The sequence below is a fragment of the Lontra canadensis genome, unplaced genomic scaffold, assembly GCF_010015895.1.
Source record: "Lontra canadensis isolate GAN:19392208 unplaced genomic scaffold, GSC_riverotter_1.0 scaffold1, whole genome shotgun sequence".
NCBI lineage: Eukaryota > Metazoa > Chordata > Mammalia > Carnivora > Mustelidae > Lontra > Lontra canadensis.
Window position 1 is genome coordinate 48,806,819 of NW_022630995.1, and position 25,405 is coordinate 48,832,223.

Below are 25,405 nucleotides of genomic sequence, written 5' to 3' on the forward strand. Positions count from 1 at the left end.
GTACCTCTTAATCCCCTTTACCTGTTTTGCCCATTCCCCATCCCCCTACCCTCTGGCAATTACCAGTTTGTCCTCCAAATTTATGAGTCTGTTTTTTATTTGTTTATTTGCTTTGTTTTGTTTTTTTTTAGATTTCACATAGAAGTGAAATCATATGGGATTTGTCTTTCACTTAGCATAAGACTCTCTAGATCCATTTATGCTTTCACAAACAACAAGATTTTATTCTTTTTTTATGACTGAATAATATTCCATTATATATGTATATTATATCTTCTTTACTCATCTATTGCTTTTCTATCTTGGTTTTTATAAATAATGCTGCAATAAACTAGGGGTGCCTGTATCTCTTTTAACTAGTGTTTTCATTTTTGTTTAGTAAATACCCAGCAGAGGAATTACTGGATTATATGGTATTTCTATTTTTAATTTTTTTCAGGAATCTCCATATTGTTTTCCAGAGTGACTACACTGATTTACATTTCCACTAACAGCCACATGGTTTCTTTTTTTCCCCACATTCTCATCAACACTTGTTGTTTCTTGTATTTTTGATAATAGTCATTCTGACAGGTATGAGGTGACATCTCACTGTGGTTTTAATATCCCTTTTCCTAATGATTTAGTGATGCTGAGCATCTTTTCATGTGTCTGTTGGCTATCTGTATCTATTTGGAAAAATATCTATTCAGGTCCTCTGACCATTTTAATCAGATATTTGTGGGTTTTTTATTGTTTGTTTCGTTGTTGTTATTGTTATTATTGTTCTGTACATAAATTTATCTTATTTTCTCAAGATAAATTCTTAGTAGTTTTTAATAGTGACTATAAAGATAAAATATCTTGGGGTCTTCTGGTATATGTTGCTTTCCAAAGTAGTGCTTTCATTTGTAGCCCTATTAGCATTACATGCCTATACTTGCTTTATTACATCCTTCCTAACATTGGATATCTTTGTTTTTGAAATGTTATATATATGAAATATCATTTTAATTGAATTCCTTCCATTAGTGAGGTTATGGTGTTACAAAAAAGCACTCCTATTTTCTTTTTGTAAAGGTTTTAACATTTTTCTTATTGATAGATACTTAATTTTAGATAATTTAGTAATGATTCTTAAAGTTTAGGAGCCTACACTATTGAAAGACAAGTAGAGATATATAGCACATACATTTTTTACATATTTAGAATCCTTGAAAATACATACAGTGGATTTATTTCTGTCAGTGAGCCAGAATTCGTCTGACTGGTTTAAATCCTTTCCTCTTGGAGCTTTGAAAGATTATTGGATACAATAGAAATCAATTTACCAACCTGTTTTTAATACCTGCTCTTTACTTGCAATAGGATAGGTCTTAGTGGATGTACAGCAAATGGAAGACCTAGAGACTGATCCGTGTAAAATATGAAGCATTGTCCTTGGCCTACTAAGTAAATGTTCTTGTGTTTAAGATGTGGGATTATAGTCTGTTGAGGAAATAACACACATTGCACATGTAGCATGAAGGCAAAATATTATTTATTACCTATAATGTTTGGTTACCTTCTAAGAAAGATGGGCCCGGGGGTGTTTTCTAGTTTATTGAATGTGGTGGCTTTAAGTGTGAAGATGCAAATTAGAGAAACTGAGGTAGGGCCAAATTGCCTTTACAAAGTAGAAAGAATTTAGAGCTCTAGGAAAACAAGGAGCTGAGGAGGAACCTGGAGCATGCTGAAGGCGGCTGGGAAGAGAAATTTGGAACTTGACTGGAGGGTGGTGTAAAGAAGAGGTTTTTTGGATAGAGTTACTGTGTATTTGAAATGCAATGCAGTATGTAATGGTTGTGATCTCCATCTCCTCAAACAATCTTTAGTATCATTTCTTGCATGGTAGAGATTACAGGATGTGACCAACACTGATTGCACCTGAGAAGAATCACCAAAGGGAGAAAAGAAGTTATCAAGGGGAACTCTGTAACTTTGCTTCAAGTGAAATACAATGATTGCACAGAAGATTGAAAAGAATTATAAAGATGGTTCAAGGACCGAAAGAAGCATTGAGGTGATATCATTAGTGAAGGACCCAGGTGATCCATGGAAAGGAGTGTGGAGGGAACTATGCTCTCCATGGGCTAAACTGACATGGGGAGCCTTAGGGAGAAAACTATTTGTATCAGATTTGAACTGCACAGATGGAAAGGGGAGAAGTTATTGATGGAGCAGAAGCAAGAAGGCAGGAAATCAAAGCGATGTTTGAGTAACACTGTACTTGGCAATGGGCAGTGAAATCAGTAAGGAACTATAAGATGGAGCATTTACTTTTCCATCTTCATCTTTTAATTGCTAAAATGCTTTTCTCTCTCCTTAATCTTTTCTGGGTCTTAGTTTCTGTAATGTTAAAGTCATATTTATAATCCCCAAATCAAATTACTGTCTGACTCCTAGGACTAAAGCATAGGTTGAAAAATAAAATTGCCAGTATTCAACCATTTTTGGCATCCAAAAATGGCAATTACATGTGCATTCAACCAGAATTTAAAAACTTTGTAAGCAGCGTAGCTCCAAATGAGAGTAGTCTACTATGATTTTCTAAAAGCAGACAGTATGGCTTAGTGAGGCTGTTCAAAACCTTGGCTCTATCATTGGACAAACTCAAGTTCAGGTTCAGGTTCTGGATCTACCTTCTAGCAAGGTGGCCTTTGGTCATTTTAATTAACTTTTGCAAGGCTCAGGATCCTAATGAGCCAAATGAAGATAATAACAGTACCTGTCTCATTGAGTTACTCTGAGGATAGTGATAAAACATGAAAAAGGCTTCCTCCATGCCAGCATATAGACGTATTCAATAAATATGATATATTTAATTACGAATTCTGCATTAACTTTATTTGCTGAAGTGATTGTACCTTGTTGCTCCTTTTTTCAACTTTTGATTATCTTCACCTGTTCCCTTACATTGACACTAATGTTGTTTTTAATTTGGCAAGCTCATATATGAAGTTATATATTTTCTTTGTGACAAAAATTCCTCTAATTCCCCCATAAAGCTGAACATACACTGTTTGGGTATGTGGGTATGGAATTTACCAAATCGAGGTAGAAAAATCTCCTTTTTGATACTCTCTCAACAACAGCTCCTTTAAATTATTACACATTCTGAGGTTAGGCATTCCCCAGTAAGCATGACCTATATGTTACCTTTTCCATTCCTTGGGCCATTTCATTGTTGAGGAAAAAGCTATATGTTGACATCAGCTCTGTGGTGGACCCTGGGTTCAAAGCATGTCTGTCCAACTAGAGATGATGTCTCTTTCCTGAAGCCTGAATTTTGAAGATAGTAGTCAACATCTGTTATATTAAATAGGTTTCATTTCACTTGCCAAGTGTCATTGATTGGTATTGGCTGTGAGGAGCATTGTGTTGAGGAAGATACCAAGGCCAAATCTGTACTCAGTGAAAATGTCATGATCAATTAATGATGTCTGCCATGGGTGCCACCAGGGGGTGGACAGGGTGGAAACAATCATGTTGTTGATTCATTGATCCTTGGTCTACAGTCTTAATCCATGTGGTTCTGGCCAAGGAAATGGATCAAGCTGTTGCCCAGGACCTTCTGGTGTCTTCTTTTTCTTTACTCTCACAAATTTTAGTGAAATTTTCCAAACATTTAAGTACAAGTGTAAAGAGTCAACAATATTCCAAGATCTCCAGAATAATCCCTCTGCCCCATCTGCAGAGTCTTTGGGAAACAGGAGGGATGAGACAGGAAGTTTGCTTTATTAGGTATTGCCAGCTGGTCTGACTTTGTGATTGTCCTAAACTAGCTCATTTTGGCTGATAAAAAAAACACTTCTTTTTTACAGGTGTAAAAACTAATTTGATTTCAAAATAGCTGTTAGTAAAACAAGATGAGAGGAGAGAATGCTCTTTTGGCAGAAGGCATTTAAATCTATTGCATATGGAGATTTTCAGAGTGCTAGACTTTTTTTGTTTCTGAAATGGAAATGGCAAAGCAATGTCAGCTCAACTAGATGATGGTTTTAGTCAGCAGACAGACAAGAAGAAAATTGGTTAGGGACCAAAGTGGTTGACCCAAAATTTCACATATGTGTATATGTATGTGTACATGTACATGTAAATTATTTTTGAAGTTCTTACTGTAAAAGTGATAGAAAGCAGCATAGCTATTTTATAACTAATTAGAGAAATGAGAAGAACTAAATAATCAGCAGTTTCATCACTCTAACACACTAGGTCTGAGTGATGTTGTCTTTGTGGGTATTTTCCTCATGGTTTTTTGATGAAGATGAATGATTGGGTACCATTTGTTTTTCATTTTATGTTTTGCCTAGGTTTAAATTGGCAATCATTCAAACTGCACTTTGGTGGATTTGTGCCTAAGAACCCACTCATTAACCAATTAATTTATGATTTCTTTTATGTAGACTTTTATATTATTATCCTTTTTGGACTTCCCATTTAAAGATTCATTTTGCTGGACAGAATATTGACAGACAGCATACATTTGCTGTACCCTTTTGGTATATGTGTCTTTTGTATGTGGCTTATCTTTGGGGAAATAAAGCAAAACAAAATATGAGCACTAGTTGGCAGTTTTAAAAGGGAAACCCTAGCATGAGAGAACTGGAAAGTGATTTTGACAGGTCATATAATCCATTCCTGAGCCCGAAGAATCTGAGAAAGGGAGACCCCACAAATTTTCTTTACAGCCCATTTCAATGTTTGGCAACTGTTACTGTCAGGGATTTCTTCCATGTTTCAACTATATCCTTCATTTTCTCTTTTTGATCTCTCTTCTTGACCCAACATCTGAAAATATTCCTTTTTTCCTGAGTTACCTTTTCAGGAAATAATAGCATCCAAATTTCTCATAAGCCAAGGATAACAAAGTACTTTCCTCTCCCACATCAACTTGGGGGGAGGGTTGGTGATGGCTGCCTGGCAGGATAGGTTTCCCCTCCCCCCAACCCTGATCCCCACTTCTGCTCCAGCAATGTGGGAAAGCTCATGGACACCAATTAATATCAACCATGAGCAAGATATTAAGATATTAAGAATGCTCTGACGCTTTTCTGTAAGGTCAGTTTGTTCCCTAGGAATCAGGGGTGTTACCGGACATACTAAAAAAGGAGTAAAGGCAGGGGCACCTGTGGTCAGAGCAGCCTGGGGTGATGGCCACCAGAGTCCTGAGCAGGGTGTGAGAGGTTCCTTCCTGGAAGTATTAACACTTCAGTGGCTGGCTTCTCTGGACCTCCAGGAAGTCCTGGGGAAGTTGGGGGCCGGGGAGAGCATGGGAGGAGCTTCTATAACAAAATATTCTCACTAGCGGAACAGTAAGTGTTCATACTTAGTATCAGCCCTTCCTGTGAACTCTTGACACCCACTCCAAGTTCTTGAAGCATAAAATAGAAGAGTAGGATAAACCACATGCATCTCTGCCCAGTCCTCCTTTTTTGGTAACTTTTTAAGTGAATTAGAAACTCATGAATTTTGGAACACTGAAAAGAAATAAAATAAAATAAACTACAAAACTCATCTTCTCATTGGTTTTCCTTAAGAAATATTTCAATTGACATGAGACCTAAGAAAAATCCCATTGTCAAAGAAACTCTAAAGCAAATCACAGAGCAGTAGATTCTATAAAATATTATAAACTATTAAAAAAAAAAACTGCTGAAGTCATTGGTTGGACTGTGGGACACACACACACACACACACATCCCAGAGGAGTCATCATTTATCAGAGTCATTCAATTAAACAAACAAACCCAAAAGAGAATTCCTCAAAGAAAATAATTTTATGGTACCTAATGAAAAACAAAACAAAACTGGTCTCTTTTTTTTTTTTTTTAAATAAAAGGGCTGTTGACAAAGATGACTGTGGAGTGTGTAGCACTTCTCCCCGATTTGCTGTGCGGAAGTGCGTAAGTGTGAGTGATGCGGAGGTACTTGTTTATTATAGAACACATTTCAATGCAGTAATCATAAATATTGCTAAGGTTGTGCTCTGTTGAAATATGACCTACATACTCTTGATTGTTTGTGTTACGTGATTTGTCTGACACCCATTACATTCTGGGTAATAGCAGCCATTTGTTGCTCTGCACAGCAGGCTCTTTTGACAAAAGAAAATAGGCAGTAATAAAAAAGCTATAGTCTGAATTACATTCTGCACAGCGCTGCACTGCTGAGAGTTTGTGCAAGTGTGTTAACAATGCTCTGAACTGCCTCTTGTCAGCCTTCAGCCTGTAATGGCCATCTGTCCTCACATAAATCTGTCAAAACCTGCTAAGTTCAAGAGAGAGCATGGAATATACCTTGTACTGTCAACACCGAAATGTACACATTCCCCAGAAAATCAACACACAGGAAATAATCCAGAGGTTATGGGAAGCATTAGCACTGTTGATTTAAGCTTGTGGGGTGAAATTGAGAGTCTGGCCATTAGAGGGACGACGAGCAAAGGTAGTAGCGTGAAGGAATTGAATATTGACTGGCCTGTGAACGTGGGGGACTGAGCCCTGCCTGGGTGACATGGGAGAGACTCAGGTAGCTCAGGTGCAGCAAGGGGTCTCTGTCCCATGAGTGGCTGTTAAAAGTTTGACACTATGTTTAAAAGAAAAAAAAAAAAAGAAGAAGAAGAAGAAGAAGAACCAGTGCTTCTTACACTTTTGTTTTGCTTTTGCTTTGTTTTGCTTTGGGTCTCCACTCTATCTGGAAATAGATTTTCAATTAAGCACTGGTGATTCCATCCTTCAGATTTCTCAGTCTTGCTTGGAGGTATTCTCTGAATAAACTTCAGTAAACAGTAAAAAGTTTAGGGAATTATCTGAATTGTTTTCCCCTTACCCACCTACTCACTAATCCTAAAATAGCTTCAATCCATTAGGCAACTATTATTATTATTATTATTTTAACAAGGAGTGCCAACAGAAATTTACAGCCCTGCTATTTTCATGTGTAGGGTGTATTTGGTTATCTCCGTGTTTCTGTAAATTTAAAGCACATGTGTAAAAACATGCACTTACTTCAAGTTTTGAAGATTTGCCCATTTGCTAAAAAGGACCATGAAGTCCCTGATGTACCTACTAGAGTCTGGTGTATTACCTAGCACATAGTAAGTGTTCAGTGAATGTCTGTTCCCATTGCTACAGGCTGCCTAAGATGTTAGGAAGGTAAAAGGCTTGGCTTTTAACTAAAAACAAAAAACAAAACAAACAAACAAACAAAAACCCAAAACAAACAAACAAAAAAACCCCACAACTATAATCAGGGTGTCACCACTCCCAAGAGCAACTTAAGAATCAGTTATTTAAGCGATAATGAGCTTAGGTACTAGGACAAGGGTTTCAAATGTTCAAGACTAAAAAGAATTTCTATATTTAAAATCCCTAGATAGCTGAGCTATTTTTAGAACTAGTCTCTCTTTAATAGTGGCCTAATTTGGTGTTTCTGAAGTTTAGGGTTTCTTTTTATATGTCTAGAATGTCAGTCAAAATACACGTACCTGAGAACAAGGCAATGTGAGGCATGGACACGACAGGACAGAGGCTCTCCGTATGTGGTCCATGAACCACATCATTAAAATATTTGACCAGTTTCACAAGTTATTCTTGGGTCATTGAAATGTAAGACCCATCAATAAAGGAGAATCTATAAAACATTTTTTTTTAAAGATTTTATTTATTTATTTGACAGAGAGAGAGAGCATGCACAAGCAGGGGGAGCAGCAGAGGGAGAGGAAGAAGAAGAAGGCTCCCCCCTGAGTAGGAAGCCCAGTGCAGGGCTGGATCCCAGGACCTCAGGACCATGACCTGAGCCAGAGGCAGCTGCTTAACTGACTGAGCCACTCAGGTGCCCCCAGGGAAAAAATAAATAAATAGGCGAGTAAGAATTTTTGGAAAAATAAGCCCAGGCAACATTTCCACTAAGAGCATATCATCTATTTGGAGAGACAGGATAAAACATACATTCAAAAAGAGATGAACAAGAATATATAGCACTATCCGATAAGTGTCTAATGAATGATCCTGGCAGTAAATTATTAGGAAAGTAAAAACTACCCTAGTTTGGGAACCATAAAAAGATTTATGAAATTGAATTTTAGAATGTCGAATGTCATTTCTCCATTCAAGGGCTATGCCATTTGGAATATTTGACTGTTACTTTTTCAGCAAAGAGAGATTATTCATCATTATTTCTTTGAGCATCTTAGCCTCCTATGAGAAATATCTGAGAATTTGTCATTTGTTTGAGGGGGGCATTAATAGCTTTAAATTTGTCTTAATGGCAATTGAAGGTAGAATGCAGTTGAATCAGTGTTATGACAGGGCAGTGCAAAAGGTAAAGAAAACGAGGGAAAAAGAGAGAGAGAAAGGAGAAAGACTGATTATGTAGGAATTTCTTAGATGGAGGAAAAGACATACTTGTCCATGAAAGAGGGAACAAAAGGAGAGTGGGCCTCAGTGACAAAGATGTTTCATTCAGTAATAGGTCACCTCTCGGTTATCTTCCAGCAAAGAGTGGCTGCTAACTCGAGGAAGCTTTGCTGGGACCTGATGTGTCCCTTCTCTTTGTGTTTGTATTCCCCGTCTTACTGAGCTTTTCTGGGATGGAGTTCCAAAGTTAAATTACTTTGCATTCGTATAGCTTTGCTCTCCTTATTTAAGAAGCATTAGCTATGCATAATAAAAATTGCCAAATATTAGTGTAAAATATTTTATTATAGAGGAAATATTAAAATTAGTTTCTTCCATCTCTTTACTGTAAGGCGGGAGAAAGGGGCAGTATCTTCCTGTTCATGCCAAAATTTCAAGTGGCTTTCTGTGACCTACTTGATTATGTGTGTGTGTATGTGTGTGTTTGAGTGTGTATACATACATACACATATATATATTTTTTTTTTTCCTTTCTCCAACAAGGTTAGATTTCTCTGTCATTTCCTTGAAATGTGTAATTGCCTTAAGTCTAACCCCAGGCTTGTTAGCAGACTTGAAGTTCTTTTCTGCTGAATAGCCTTCACGCATCCTCCTAAATAGAAAATGGGTTGTAAACTCAAATATTCCCCTGTAAGCATAATGTCATTTGAACTCCAGCCTGCCCTTCTTCAAAGTTCGTTGGACTCTAGAGCCATTTCCCGATTATCCTCCCTCCATGTAAAGGGACATGTAGAACTTTCTCAGGGGCAAAACATAGAGGAGGCAACTATAATTCACAGACTCTCCCACGACGGCATCTGATGGAATTTTCCTGCTCTTCCCTAGAAAAGGACGAAAGGCACCCACTGACGGGGTTTCTCTTGTCTCCCTTTATTTTTTTTCCTACTTTTTTAATTAGTTGGTTGCTGAAGTTTGGATCTGTTTCAATCCGTCAGCCTCCTCGCCCACCCCAACGTTGTGCTCTAAATAAAATGGTCCGCTGGCACTGCAGTATTTAGTGTTTCTGTTCATTTAGGTCTCTGTTGCAGAACCATATTTTAGACAGAATGTATTAGTTATGCTTACAAGAAAGTATTATACCTACATTAGCCATGGTTTACTAAGTTAATGAACTGTGGAGACAAAGAATCATTGCCGTCAAGTTGCAGAGTCGTCTGGTTCCCTGCCTTGGTCTGTCGTATTTTTCTGAACTTTAAGTTTGTCTCTGTCACTCTGACCCTGCCCTACATTTGCGGTCATCCCGTATTTTTTTTTTTTTTAAGTTGCCTAGTTCTTCGGCTTCTTGATTGGAGAACAATTTCTGATCCACTCGTGCGCTCTACAGCTTTCTTTGAGGACAAATGCTACCAAAGCTACTCTGTGATTCCCCAGGGCCACACTTAATTCTCCACAAGGCAGACAGACAATGCCCTTGGAAATATGAGCTTTGGTAATGCCGGGTGCGTGGAGGCCTGTAGGGAGGCGTTAATGTTTTCTCGGAAGCAAGATCTGTTAGCATGGGTGTTTAAAATACAAAACATCACGGATTTCACTGATGCCTGGCAGTCGTGAGATCCATCTTTTCTTGGTGGCAGAGGCTGAGGGGGAGAGAGGCACTTTTTCAGGTCTTGACATGAATTTCGTTTTCTTCTTTGTCACCATTGTCTGAAATCCCCCAAAAGTTAGGGCAACGTATCCTGCAATTTAACAGCATTATCTCTGTCTCTTGTCTCTCTCCCCACCCCACCCCCTCTTGTTGTTGTTTATTTTCCCTTTTTACCTTCAGGCCTAACTCCACCCACAACTCCTCCTCATAAAGCCAACCAAGATAATCCTTTCAGGACTTCTCCGAAGCTGAAGTCCTCCTGCAAGACGGTGGTACCTCCGCCCTTGAAGAAGCCTCGGAACAGTGAGCCTTCTGGCGCCCAAGGCAATAACTCCACCAAGAAAGGGCCGGAGCAGTCTGAGTTGTACGCACAGCTCAGCAAGACCTCCGTGCTCACCAGTGGACACGAGGAAAGGAAGGCCAAGCGGCCCAGTCTACGGCTGTTTGGTGACCATGACTATTGTCAGTCAATTAATTCCAAAACGGAAATACTCATTAATATATCACAGGATTTCCAAGACTCTAGACCACTAGGATATAAAGATGCCTCCTCCGACTGGCAGGGGCAGGTCTGTTCTTCCACGGATTCAGACCAGGGCTTCCTGACAGAGACTTCGGAGGCGGGCAAGCAGGTCTCTCCTTGCAGCACCAGAAAACAGCTCCAAGACCAGGAAATCCGAGCCGAGCTGAACAAGCACTTCGGTCATCCCAGTCAAGCTGTTTTTGACGACGAAGCAGACAAGACCAGTGAACTGAGGGACAGTGATTTCAGTAATGAACAATTCTCCAAACTACCTATGTTTATAAATTCAGGACTAGCCATGGATGGCCTGTTTGATGACAGCGAAGATGAAAGTGATAAACTGAACTACCCTTGGGATGGCACGCAATCCTATTCATTGTTCGATGTGTCGCCTTCTTGCTCTTCTTTTAACTCTCCATGTAGAGATTCCGTGTCACCACCCAAATCCTTATTTGCTCAAAGACCCCAAAGGATGCGCTCTCGTTCAAGGTCCTTTTCTCGACACAGGTCGTGCTCCCGATCACCATATTCCAGGTCAAGATCAAGGTCCCCAGGCAGTAGATCCTCTTCAAGGTAAACTTTGCCAATGCCCACCCAAAGCGTGAGGTCCAAAAAAAGCTTTCAAAACCCACAGACAGCCCCAGCCCCTCTCGCCAGGCGATTCCCAACACCTCCGGAGCTAACCAGGTTGTTGTTACACAGATATGCCTCCTCATCTTCTCTGAAATCTGGCAGCCTTCAGCACAGTGCCTTGAGCTAGTTGCATCACAGAGAGCAATTTGTAAGAAACTTGCTCATCTAACTTTTTCCATTACCTGGAGAGCTGCCCTGTGCCAGGATAGTTGAGATCCATGCGAGATAAAGTTGACAGTGTACCAGACTGGTGCCCAGCATTAACATCAGTAAGAGAGCCTGGGAGAGAATACATCACTTCCAGACCTCTAAGCTGACTAGATGATCACAAACTGTCACCGGGAAATCTCACCAGTAGCTAGGAAGAAAAAGAGCCGCTTTATGTCCTATGGTGTTTCCAGGGCATGCTCAGTTGGGCTGATAAAGCAGGGTTAAGTGGCAGTTGCAAATGCCCTTTCTGTTTCTCCTCTCGCTCGCAGATCTTGCTACTACTTTGAGTCGAGCCACTGCAGACACCGCGCACACCGAAATTCTCCTCTGTGTGCAAGATCACGTTCCAGGTCGCCCTACAGCCGTAGGCCCAGGTAAGGACGCGGGTCATTTACCTTCCATTCCTCCTGTTCCCCCTCCTCTAGATGACATGAGCTAGCTCACTCCCTAACCCCCTTCCCAGTTCCTGATTCATTGTGCCCTGTGTAAACGGAGGCGGTTGATTTAATGATGAAGTTGTGTTTCTCAGGTATGACAGCTACGAGGAATATCAGCACGAAAGGCTGAAGAGGGAAGAATACCGCAAAGAGTATGAGAAGCGGGAATCTGAGAGGGCCAAACAAAGGGAGAGGCAGAGGCAGAAGGCAATTGTAAGCAGCTTGGAGCTCACTTTTGCTTTAAAAGAGGGTTTCTTTTCCTTCCTTTCTTCTTTCTCTCTTTCTCTCTCTCTCTTTTTTCCTCCCTCCCTCCCTCCCTTTCCTTTTCTTTCCTTTTCTTTTCTTTTCTCTTCTTTTCTTTCTTCCTTTGTTATAGATTAGAAAATAAACTAAAGCTAAGGCTTTGTTAGAATATGCAATATTCTGCAGCCTTTTGACTTTAAAACATCAGAGGGTCCCCAAGCTCTCCTGACATAGATGATGGGGAAGCAAAATGTTCAATGAATGTATGTTCTTATTCATACTTCATATTTCTCATTCATCTGGAAACCCATGACTGTTTTCCAAAATGGAGGGAGCAGGGACTGTTTTTGGTCAAACACTGGTTCCATCCGGTCAGACGACGAGTGTTTCAGACTGTTCTCTGCTGCAATTTTGTTGGAGTGGGAAATGAGGCCATATCTGTGTTTGGTTTCAGTTTTTGTCTCTTGGGCAGATGTTAGAATTGGATTGTCCATGGAGGGACTGGGTTCAAGCTGGATTTGAAGGAGGCAGGGGAGGAGGAGGGGCTAAAAGTCATCATTTTGGACTTGTGCTGGGTCAGCATCTCACTGAGTAGTTGATACATCCACATTTCTCATGAACTGCTTTTCAATAACCCCTTCCATATTTTGGGACTACTTAATGTCAGGGTACCGTGTTTCCTTGACAAACAAACATTACTGGTTCTTTGGTCTAAAGTTCCAGGTTATGTTGAACTTGTTTGTTCTCTGCAGGTCAGTAGTTTTTCAGCACCCACTCGCAAACTGGTAGTCTTTACCCCACCTCCCTCCTATTGCTTATCAACCCAGAACTCCCATGGCAGTTCTTGTCAGTCCACTTGTCAGTCTTGTCCATGGCAGACATTCCTAATCAATTGTGGAATTCTTCCCACTGAGCCCGCAGAGAAGCTTTAGGTCTCTCCCAACTCAGTGCTTCAGGGAGCCCTAAGTAATCAATCAGAAGTGGCACCATTTTGTTTACATCAGCTGCCTATCTCTGCTAGCTCCTGAGAGTCATTTCAGTTAGATCAGCTTTTCACCTATCTTGCATAGAAAGTAACCAACATTTAGGGAAATGACTGCTCACTGTAAGGGTTAGATTTATATAGTGCCTCTAAGAAAACCTCCTACCATCCACAAAATCTTGAAAAACCTACAAAAAGGAACTGACTAATGGAGTCAAAATCAAGCAGTAGCTGACAGTTATCAATCAGAGGGAAAGGTGAACTGAGAGGCTTGTTGGTTGCAGGTTCTCAAGGAGAAGAAGGGAGAAGTGATTGAATACTTAGGCTAAAGGTCAAGGGTGTTTGTTGTCCTTTAATGTTGAATCTACCTAAGGCTGAATCAAAAGTCCTGTGCAAATTACAACACTTTTGCTCATTTTTCTCAACTTTCAAATGAGCTGTGATATTAAGAGCTGTCAGAGTGTCATTAGTTAACACTTAAGAAGACTAATGAAAATTAAAAATTCAATTTTTCTAATTTTGTTATATTTAATTAATAGCCTGTTCAATAATTATAATAACTCACATTTATATAATGCCATATAGTTTACAAAGCCTTTTAATATGGCACATTAGAGTTAATCTTTACAAAAGAGAATCATGTTGAGCAAGCATGTAGGAAAATAGTTATTTCAGTGTTTGCACATTCATATTTTATAAAATCCTTCATGTTTCTTCCCCAAAGTATCACATTGAAGAGAGAGATTAATAATTTCATCATGTATTAGCTCATTTGGGCAAAATACACCACTATATCCAAAGTTGTGGATAAATAAAGCAATACAGCATGTGCTTCTTTTCTTTCTTCTAAAGATAAGTCAGTGCCAGATAATCAACAAAAGTGCATAAAATGAGGGAGGGGTCTTTCATTAGTTGGCTTTTTCCAAAACATCAGATAATGTGATTGGTCTACATTCCATAATTGATAGCTTCATCAAATGCAACCTTGAGGTCACTCTTATAGTACAAATGTCAAGTTGGCTTAAATTATTAAAAATTAAGCATTTGTCAGAATTTTCACTTTGAGGGTTTTTTTTTTTTTATTTTTGTTTTGGAAAAGAAGATTAAAATAACAACACCACCCCCAAAAGTAGGACATAGAGATTATTTACTTAACCAACACAATGGACTATAGTTAATAAGAGCTTAATATAAAGATTTGGGATTTACTCTTAAACTAATCCCCTCTTGGACAATGATATGCTATTTCTGCTTAACATGAGTGAAAACTCATGATCCTTTATGTGACAAACATTTGCTAGGTGCTTGGGACATAAAATTAGGTAGGACCTGGTCCATGTATCCAGAGAGGTTCAAGGTCCTCTCATGGCAAATGGGGGAACACCTAGACCTGAGAGTGAGAGAGAGCATCTGTAGAGAGGGTGAGATTATTCTGAAATCAAAAGAGAAGGAGGGGAAAGGTTTTCTACACCTGTGCTGTGCAATATGGTGGCTTCTGGGCACACAACAAATGCAGCTAGTTGTGAATTAAGATGCACTAATAAATGTGATTGGATTTCGAAGACTAAGTTTAAAAGAAAAGTGTAAAATTCCTCATTAATACTTTTTAAATCAATGACATTGAAACAATAATATTTTGGATATATTGAGCTAAATAAAATACAATATTAAAATTAAATTTTCTGTTTCTTTTTACTTTTTAAAATGTGCCTCCTAGAAAATTTAAAATTGTATATGCTGCATTATATTTTTATTGAACATTGCTATTCTCGGCAGAAGCTAGAGCTCACACTAAGTCGCTGGCCAAGAGCAAGGTATATTGGGAAACTGCTAGTCATTTAACCAGAATACTGGGGCACAGGAGCAACAGGAAATGAGTCTAAAGGATCTGGATTTCATGACCTTATGGAAGCCAGATCCTTAAAGTGACTCACAAGTCATGATAAAGATTGTAAAGTCTATCTTAAAGGCATAGTGGAATTACTTAATGAGTTTACCCATGGAAAGATTTTATGATCAATTTCCTTCCTCAAGATGATCTGCTTTCTTGTGCCACAGTGCATTTGCAAAATGCATGTTTATGGACTTGGGTGCAGAGATACATGCAATGGGTTTTGACTCATTTGATTGGTTTAGCTTGAGATGTCATTCACAAAACAGCTAAAGGAAATAGGACAGTCTTCCCAAGCTGGTTGGGTAGGTGATTTCCCTTCATATTTTTGGGACACCCTTGAATTACTGAACAAGTAGCAAATTATGTTTGGAATATCTAGGGTATGGTGCTGGTTATCTATTAATTCAGATCAGTCATATAATGAAAGGACAAGCAAAGGAGAAGCTCAAAAAGGAAATGAAAAACAATGTTAAAATCATCTAATAATTGATATTTTATAAAATTAGTCTTTGCTACCTTTGTCTTGTGGTATATATTTCTGTCATTTTGTGTTCCATGGGGAGATGATTTAGGAAGTCTTTATACTTTTTCATTGCTTATGCATCTAAAAGTCTTTATCCAGACCAGTCTGACTACAGCAAATCTGAGAGTTAAGAAAAGGTTGATAATTAGTAGTTACTGACATAGAATCCTATATTGTGGTTGACCATTGCCATTGTTTTGGTTGCTCCTTTCCTCCATTTTCCACCAAAATCTTTTCTCAAGAACCACTTCACCCTCTACCTTCCTTAGCCTCCTAGGCTTACAGTCACTCAGGTTAATCAAAACTCTGCAAGCCAGAGTTTGGTACTTAATGTCTAAACTGTCACTGCTCTCATTTCTTGTGGAGTTCTAAGTCCAGCTCCATTTGCAGTCGGTACACTTTCCTGCCAGAAAACATGATAATGGGATGTTAATTTAAAGGGCAAATCTACACATTAGGATATGGCTCAGTGCTCGAAACCCAAACCAAGTGTGCCTGGGCAATGACAGTACCACTTCATTTCTCTCTTCCCTTCGTCAGTCTGCAGCCCAGGAGCCAGGAACAGCACTTCATCATGGATAATTATCAGCTCCTTCCAAATGAAAAAAAAAAAGTAATTTTTCATAGTTGTTATTTTTGGAGAAAATAGTTCTCTATTCAAACCTCTTTCAAGAGATACTTCCCGTGGATTAGAATATATATTCTATAATTAATTGAAGCTCACTATTTTGAAATTATCAATTTTATTGGAAGTTGTCCCAAAGTTTCTGTCTTTTCAGTGTGTTTCCTTGCACTTAGCCCTAGTAGACTAGCCTGGATTTATTCACATTGATCCAACCTTAGACTCTAAGGAAGAGTGTTCTTAGGTTGTACTTGGAGGCAAGTACCTTTGGAAAACTGATGCTGTCATTTTGTTTCTCCCCTAATAGTGCCCCCTAGTATTAGACACTTACTGAATGCCTACAGAATTAGATAGTGTAACTAATACTAAGAAAGAGAGAAAAAAAAAACAACTTTTTTTTTTTGACATTTTGTCAAGGTTTTGGTTTTCCTTTCTGTCCATACTTGCCTTTTTACAACCATCTCCCCCTCTCACTTTATCTTTTAGATGGAGGACCTCACTATACCATTTAGCTTTAAATGACATAGATTTTCTCCATTCATCTCACATATAGTATTTGGGATTTCTTTGGAATTTCTGAGGAAGTTGGGTTGGTAGCTAATCTGGAAATGAATATAAATCTTTCATGGCTGAAGCTGACATGCAGTTTCCTTAGTATACGAGAAAGAATTTTTACATTATCCTGAGTTGGAAATAAAATAAAATAAAAGTAGAATAAAAGTTCTGAGAACCAAAATCTAAATTAGCAGGCTGTTCCTTGTTGTTTCCTAGCATTGCAGAGCATTTTAGTGAGATCACCCTTACAGAAGCATCAAGCACACTACTTGGCATATATTAGAATTCAATAAATGTTAATCTCCCTATGAAATTCCCTTTCTCTTAGTCAAATCCCTTTTACCAGGACTAGCTTATTAGTTGATGAGAAACAGCCATTGTATGTTTTCCCCAGCTAACTGGGAGGCTCTGTTCTCTTTTCGATAAAGATTTTGATAATGCAAAGTCAGTTAATTTCAGTTCATATTTTTCTTTATTTATCTCTCTGTATTTTGATGTAATGCTGATTTACTATACCTGTTAATGCAATATAAATCTTCGATTTTGTTATCCACCCCATCAGCAAACTAGCTTTTGTGAAAATTGAAGCTAAAAGATATTTGATGAATGTTCCATCCTCCTCAATAGTGAAAACTGGTCTGAAAATCATTTTTCAAGGAGCTTTTTCCAAAGGTTTAGAGTTCCTCCAAGCCTTTAAGAAGTTGAAAATGTTATTAAGCATTTTGATTTCTTTTCCTTTCATCTCCTGTTTAGAAATTAATGTCTTGAAAAATTGGCTGCAAATGTTAAGGTTTTTTTAAAGATATGGAATCTATTCATCTGTCTAATAAAACCGCAACATGTTAAAAATAATCGGTTCTTTTCTAGACATTTTGGCCAATCTTTGAAAGATTTTTGTCTTTGCTTTTAGACCTTCAGATGTCTTTTAGTTTCATTTTTAGCACTAGGAAAACCAAGCACTCTAATCATTTTCTAAAATGAGAATTTCAGCGTGTATTCAATCTCTGATCTTTGTAAGGAAGCAAGACATGGTTCCATTCCTGTGTTTCATAAAAGGAGATGATAGACAAATAGGTAGTTTATGTGATTGTGCACCAGCCCTTGGGGTTTCTGTTTTTCCCATCGAGATTGTGTCTTCTTTTTACTGCAGAATGTATCAGTATCCGAAAAGGTCCTCTGGTTTATCTTCTTTGTAGGATCATTGTTGCATACAGTTTTGTATAAAGAAGCAATTCAGAGACTGTCCCAATATGTCTGCATATGGACGTGCATATGGTCGATTTTAGCTTTAACTTCAAATTTCCTCGAATATGTAGGCTGTGTGTATTCCCATAATGGTAGTTGAGCAATTTCTTTGTGATGGTTCAATTTCTTTCTCTCTCTTCTTCATTCCCCCCTCCTTTTTCTTTATACAGTAGTAACCTTCCTAAAAAGGCCCATTAAAAAAAAAAAAAAAAGAAAAAAGGAAAAGTAAAAAACACCCATGCAAGCAGGCGCCACAAAGTTTAGATAATGTCCCATCCCATTTCGCTGTTTGGTTAGAGCTGGCTGCATAAATAGAATGGAATGTCATGTTCTGACTCCCTTACAACACTGTATAACACTGCCCCAGGATGAGCTCGCCATGCCTTTATACTTAATGATCTCCAGGATGTGCTGGGTGCTCTGGAACAATGCAATTCCAGCCTTCAGTTGAGATGACATACAATCTACATGGAAGTGAACCATGCAGTCGACTCTGTTGGCTTTACTTCACCAGATCAATTATTTAGGCCTGAAGCCTGTTGTCAGAGGAATTGTGTTTTACTGAGGGTCTCTGTAGAGCCCCACCTCTGATTTTCAGAAGGCATTTCAAGAGTGAGAGCTCTGCAAACATGTAGTTACTACATTCTTCTTCCACTTAAACCTATAAAACAAATCATAGAAATCTTTGTCAATTCAGTCAGCTGAGCTACCTAGACAGGGTTTTCCCTGTGATTAAGCAGCAAAGCTGGCTTTCATTCTCCATTGTCTTAGAGAGTCTCAGAGAGTAAGGATTACATGTAGGCATAAGGGCGAGACTTAAAGATGATCAATTGATTGGTGATTGATCGAGTTTTCAACAAATATTCATTGAGACGCTGGTATGTTTCAAGTACCGTTAAAATACAGTAGTTAAGAGGACAGATGTGATTTTTGCTTTCAGGAATCTTTCACTGTAGAGGGAGAGATGGACATAAACAATGAATTAACTATTAACTATTTAATTACAATTGGGCAGAGAACTATAAAGGAGAAATTCAGTACTGTAAGATCAACTAGTAGGAAGCCTGACCTCATCTCAAGTCTCAGAAGGAAATGATTTTTGTGTTCAATGTAATTTTAGACAGTACATGTATGTTGGTGAAGGAGAGGGAGAGGCAGTGTGGGGAGGATCTTACAAGGAGCAAGGGGACAGCTGGCGTGAAGGCCTGGGAAAAGAAAAGGAGCTCAGTATATACAAGGGACCAATAGGAGCTCAATGTGACTGGAAAATAAAGGGAAGAATGGGAAGTGAGAGGAGAACATGATGAAGACAGGTCCAGACCATGCAGGGCCTGATGAGTCCTGTTAATGATTAAGGAATTTCCTCAAAGTTATATGAGGCCACTGATATGTTTTAGACAGTAATTGACATTATCAGATTCCTGTTTCCTTAGCAAAGGTTATTCAGATTGAAGTGAAGGAATAGATTAGAGAAGGGCAAATATAGACAGAGGATCCAAGTTGAGAGGCTGCTATGCTTGTCCAGAAAGAGATGCTGGCAGCTTGGTTTAGGGGCGATATAAGAGAAAAAGATGTGTAGGAGGTAAAATTCAACAGGGCTTAACAAGTGATTGGATGTCTAGAGAGGACTAAGAGGGAAGAATGGAGGAGGCACTCAGGTTTTTGTCCTGAATACCTGACTGGATGGCGCTAATTTCACTGACACAAGAACGTTGGAGAAAGACCCCTGGGGGAGTGGGGGACTGGAGAGCTGGGTTTGGAGAATGTTGGTCTAGTTTGAAGGGCTCAGAGGACATCCAGACTGAGATATCAAGTAGGCAGTTGGCGATTGGAGTCTGAAGCTCAGAAGAACTTCTCTGATGAAAACAGAAATAGGAGCGTTGCGTACAGTAAGAGAAGATGAGGCGCAATAATCAGATCACCTAGGAGAGTATAAAATAGAGTAAAAAGCTCTATTAATTGCTTAGTTACACTTCACAAGTACTTATTGAATTCCCTTTGCCAGGCCCTTTGCTAAACATTGGGGATATGAAAAGGAAAGACTTCTGGGAAATAACATAAAGCATCTCTTTGCCATAAGCCTAAATTACTCTTTACATCACCCACGTCAGGATACTCTCAGTACATCCAGAGAAAACTCTTGGGCAAATCTATGCCTTACTTCTGTGTTTCCTAGTCTCTCTGCTCCCACCTTCTGAAGCCTCTGCAACCCTAAGCTCACTTCATTCTTGTTTGTTCTTAGTAGATGTAGAGATGAGTTGGTAAACGCATGCCTTATATTAAATCCTTGTGTTCTTGAAAAACCTTCCCTTGGTTTTGAGAGACATCATCTCCTTTGGCCTTGTCTTCTTAGAACAACTGATAGAGGACTGCTTCTTGTTACCAAGAAAGGTTTTTTACTATTTTGTGAAAAAGGAGTCCCCCCTTGGGCTATAAGATATTATTTCCATATTTTGTAGGTTATAAATTGCTGATGACTTTCAGATTATGATGATATTGACTCCATTTGTGAAAATTAGGCCACACCCTTCTAGTCTGTTCCTAAAATAAGATTCACTGGCAAAGTGAAATTTATAGCCTCTTTTATAGCTCTGATTCTTCAGAGACCCATGGCTTAAAATAGCCTACATTTTAAGACTGTATTTTTCAAATTATTGTCTTTGGACCACCTGCATTGGAATCACTAGGGTGTGCTTATTAAAAATGAAGATCATTGAATTGTCTTTTCCAATTTTTTTTTAATACTGCCAGGATAAACCCCAATAATTAGCATTTTTAATAAGGACTCCAGGTTATTTTTATTTATACTAGAGTTTAGAATTGTTGTTTTGAGGGATGTCAAAATTTGTACATCTCACCATGAGAATCCTGAGTAAAACGAGAAGTTAAGCAGTTTTGTGAGATGGGTGAGTTTCTTACCAATATGGAAGATTAAGAATCAAGTCATGAGGATTACAGTACTTACCAGGGATCCTTCAGCTGTCCAGTGATAAACAGATCGCATTTCCCCTATTTCTTTTGGAATATATCAAAGCTCAGGAGAGAAAAGTGCAGAGCTGGGGAACAAAAGCAGAAGAGAGTGAGCGTCAGAGTAGGGCACATGGAAGGAAGAGTGAATGCAGAACACGGAGAAATGGATGCTAAGACATGGGTCATGTGTCATCTTTTCATTCAGTTTTAGTGGATGTTTTGCTTTAACTGGCATGCTTGTTGGGTTCTCGCTATGCATGATTGTCCATTTAGGTATGTTGGTAGAGGTGCACCTTCCTTCCTATCTCCAGAATTGGCAAAAGTCTCTCTTTACTCCCACCCCCTCCCCAGGAAGAACGCCGTGTGATTTATGTGGGTAAAATCAGACCTGACACGACACGGACGGAACTGAGGGACCGTTTTGAAGTTTTTGGTGAAATTGAGGAGTGCACAGTAAATCTGAGGGATGATGGGTAAGAATCTTCAAGATTATTTCTTGTTTAGAAACTGACATATGTAAAAAATTATAGCCATAAGATTGCTAGGATGGGAATGCTTTGACAGATGACATGTTGAGTTCAGAACCTTATTTATTTTCTTTTATCCCTATTTATTAATCTTTCTAGTTGAGATTTCCTATCCCAGAAATAAGTATTTAGCTGCTTGACAGGACAATCACACTGATAAATGGATGCAGTGGTTCAGACATTGGCACCGGCGAAGTCTTCCAAAGTTAAGAAGGGTTACAGGCATATATGTTAATGCTTTCTCACAAGCTTTGAACCTCTCCTCTTTGTCCATTGCAGAGACAGCTATGGTTTCATTACCTACCGTTATACCTGTGATGCTTTTGCTGCTCTTGAAAATGGATACACTTTGCGCAGGTCGAATGAAACTGACTTCGAGCTGTACTTTTGTGGACGCAAGCAATTTTTCAAGTCTAACTATGCAGACCTAGGTATGGATTTTATTGTATGTGGAATGAGGAATCCATAATGGAGGGCTCAAAATGGAAGCAGATGTAAACCGTGGGCATATTGGGTTGGACCATCACTTTATTTTGCTGGAGGGAATGTTTGAATACAGATTTTATCTTATTTTTAATTTTTTAAAGGTATAAGACAGTTTTAGAAGCAAAGGGCTCGGGTTTTGGCAGCAAAAAACAGAAGTAAATTCTTTGTACTGTCTTCCCAAATACTGAAGTCTGCACTGTGTGTGTGTGTGTCTTTGCATAGGTTTGCAATGTGTTGTTGCTTTCTGTGCCTGCCCTGAATCCTTCTGTATAAACCTTAGCATTAGCATAATTGTCTTATGGAACAGAATATGCAAAAGAATATTCTGGTTCTTTTTTCCTTATTATCCTACAAACTCTTAAAAATGTTAAGACATTTTCTACAAATTATACCTTGAGAGAAGAAAATATAATTTTATACGCTAAATCACATTATACTTTCTCTAAAAAAAAAAAAGGAGAAAAAAAAAAACTATTTTTTTCCAGTGTTTTCATATGCTAGGCACTGTGCCAGGGCCTCTGCAACATTTTTTTAAATTTAATTACCAGAACGATCCTGGGAGGTGGTTGTTATTATTATCTTCCTTTTATAGATAAGGAAACCAAAGCATTTGTAAGTATTCCTTTTTCCTGTTCTAAAACTATACAGATTCAAGGGGTAAAATTTGGAAAATATAAAAAGTATCAGGAAAAATAGTAATATCACCCATCAGCCCATCACCTAGAGATCTGCTGTGTGATTTACAGTCCAGTGTTTTGTCTCAAGATGTCTAATTTCTTCTGGTTGAGGTCACATAATTTAGATCTATCAATTCTTAAATTTAGCTCTTCTCAATTCATATTAAGTAAGTTCATTTTCTACTGTATTTTTGGGATTGAAAATAATTTATTAACTTTTTTAATGGTTGCACAGTATTATGTTAGGTGAATACCATTACATTTAATCATCCCATTGTAGCTAAACATTTATTCAACTTTCAATTTTTTGGCATTATAAATAATGCCAAAATGGACATCTTAATTTTCTTCCCAATTTTAATTTGGTCCCTTTGCGTTCCATTCCCTATTTAATGCACATATTCTAAGCCTTTAAATCCTTTGATGAAGAAATGAAGGAAGGGAAATGGCAAATGTCTTGTGCACCTGATGTAATTAATTTAAATCAATTTATAATAATCACATAAAATTAACATATAAATCTATTCCTCAGCATTACTATATATCTGTCTGCACTTTCTTTGGCTTGTATAAGGAAAGAAATGAATACCAAATACAGGGATTTTTTTTCTCCCCTCCACCAAAGTGATATCTTCCTAAAGTAATTGATATAGGTGGTGTGCATTGTTCAGGGGGAATATGCTATAATTCACTTCACAAGCTAAATAGATAGTATGAAGCAGGGGGGAGGCAGCTGACTGTCAGAGAGTTAGAGGCCTAGGGATGAAAATATAAACGGTGGCAAGTCATTTGTTCAAATGTTAGCTGATAAAAACAGTCAAGACGGATTGAAGTCTTAAGTTGATTTGACTTATTTTCTTCAGTGATGAAGACCAGGGTGTTTCCAGTCTTTCAAAATATCTAGAGTTTAAAATAAGCTACCTAGAGGGGCCTTCAAATCACGATTCATCACTGGGAGAGGGAGGATTGGATGGTATTTCCAAATTGAACTGGATCCTCCCTGAAATATTTCTGAGAAGAATGCTTCCCCTCTTGTTATCTTTCTGCCTCGCCAGCAGCAATAGAAACTTTGCCGTTGCTAAGCCGGTTCTGTATTTTCTGAAAAGTATGTTTGATGTGTATTGTACTAGCATGGGTTTTTCCAATTCCCTCAAGCCCTACAATTTCACGAAGGGTAGTCGATCTGAGCATAGGCATGGTGTAGTGGAAAGAGCCCTGGCTTTGGAATCTTACAGACCTGGTTTTGAAACCTGACTTAGCTTCTGACCTTCAGCAAACAATTAAGCTCTCTCTGACTCTGGTTCTTCATTTGTAAACTACCTCATAATGTTGTCGCAAAGATTAAATAAATGTTTGTGATGTGGTTGGCACAGTATCTGGCATAAAGTAGGTGCTCGATATATAGTAACTATGATTATAATTTTAAAAAATGATGGCAGAGAGAAATTAGAAATGTCAAGTTATTTTGAAATGAAAGGATCAACATCAGAGGCCAGATCTGGAACCAAACAACGTACATTCATGTGTGTCCTGTATTTGTTCCCTGAAGAGTTCAAGTTAAATGCTTCAGGGGTTGACCAGTGAATTTGGTGAACATGAGATTTTACTGGACATTCAGAGGGATTGGGAGCTCACATATATGTGTGTTGAGAGTTAGTAAAAATGATGTGATATTGATTAATTTTACCAAAAGTAAAGTGAACTATCATTTTAGCTAGATTGATTTAATTGATTTTTTTTATGTTTTGCTCCCCAAATTAAGTGAGCTTACATATCCTTCTACCATTGGGGCCACCCAGTGACTACCACAATGCTATTAGTTCAAAATGTGATGATTCCAAGTTAATATTATGGTCAGTTTTATAAGTGAGACTCAGGGTTAAAGGGACAATCAAGGTTACCTAGGTAAAGCCAGGATGTAAGCCTGGTTTTTATGAATCTGTAATCTGTGAGTCTGTCTGTTTACTGTCCTATAAACAGATGGATCTTTCTCAAAGACCTCAATGGAAAATCTTAAAGATGAAAGACAGAAATTAAAATAGGACTATAGGACCAGAAGAGAAGGATAGGATCAGTATTAAGAATATGATCATGTATTCATCAGGAATTAGTTATGGTGCAGAACTTATACTTAAACATACAAGAAAAATGAAATAAGTAACATTCATCACAAAGTCTTTACTAACTCAAAATATGTATTACATTATCAGTATCTCAAATATATATATAACTTTATATATACCCTTGGCATTCATTGGTAAATCATCCCAAGATCCCAACACAAAGGTATTTCAACCAGTTTTTAAAATGTTGGTGTTCAAGATTACTACATTCATTCAACAAATTCTAATCTTAGTACCTTATTTGTGCCAACAGTTCTATGGTGGTAAGAATACAGTTGTATTGTGCTATGTTTTTATTTATATGGCATCACTATTTATAACAATTTATTTTTAAAAAATAATTAGAGTGGCTTTTGGCTTTTTCCTGTCAAAATTCTATTATGTCTTACTTACATTGCAATATCCTTTGGTGGCGTAGATGTTGTTGTCTCAGGAACTGCATGTAAGCATGTATTCATACAACAAAAAAGATGTGCGGATATCTACTGTATGACATAATCCGCCTGTGCAAGTGATTATAGCTATGTAAATGCCAGCTATCATATTCCATAATGAAATTCTTGAGATCCACCGTTTCCATTTTATTTATTTTTTATTTTTTTGCTAATGAAAATATGGAAACACTGAAATTCTGGATTTGATATAGAGTAACCCAAAGTTAAGACATTTTGAATATTCTCAACATGTTCTTCAAGGAAGGATCTGTATGTGTGTTCTTTTTTTCTTTTTTTA

The 25,405-nt window shown here is 38.1% G+C and overlaps 1 protein-coding gene across 5 annotated transcripts in view; it reads left to right on the forward strand.

Annotated features, from left to right (window-relative positions):
• Positions 1 to 25,405, forward strand: part of PPARGC1A (PPARG coactivator 1 alpha) — a 639,925-nt gene that overhangs the window by 611,909 nt on the left and 2,611 nt on the right. For all 5 annotated transcript variants that reach the window (XM_032854074.1, XM_032854040.1, XM_032854056.1 and 2 more), the window contains 5 exons: positions 10,204 to 11,119; positions 11,659 to 11,763; positions 11,919 to 12,039; positions 21,212 to 21,333; positions 21,667 to 21,818. In XM_032854074.1, the coding sequence (XP_032709965.1) occupies positions 10,204 to 11,119; positions 11,659 to 11,763; positions 11,919 to 12,039; positions 21,212 to 21,333; positions 21,667 to 21,818 (1,416 nt within the window). The remainder of the gene's footprint in view (positions 1 to 10,203; positions 11,120 to 11,658; positions 11,764 to 11,918; positions 12,040 to 21,211; positions 21,334 to 21,666; positions 21,819 to 25,405) is intronic.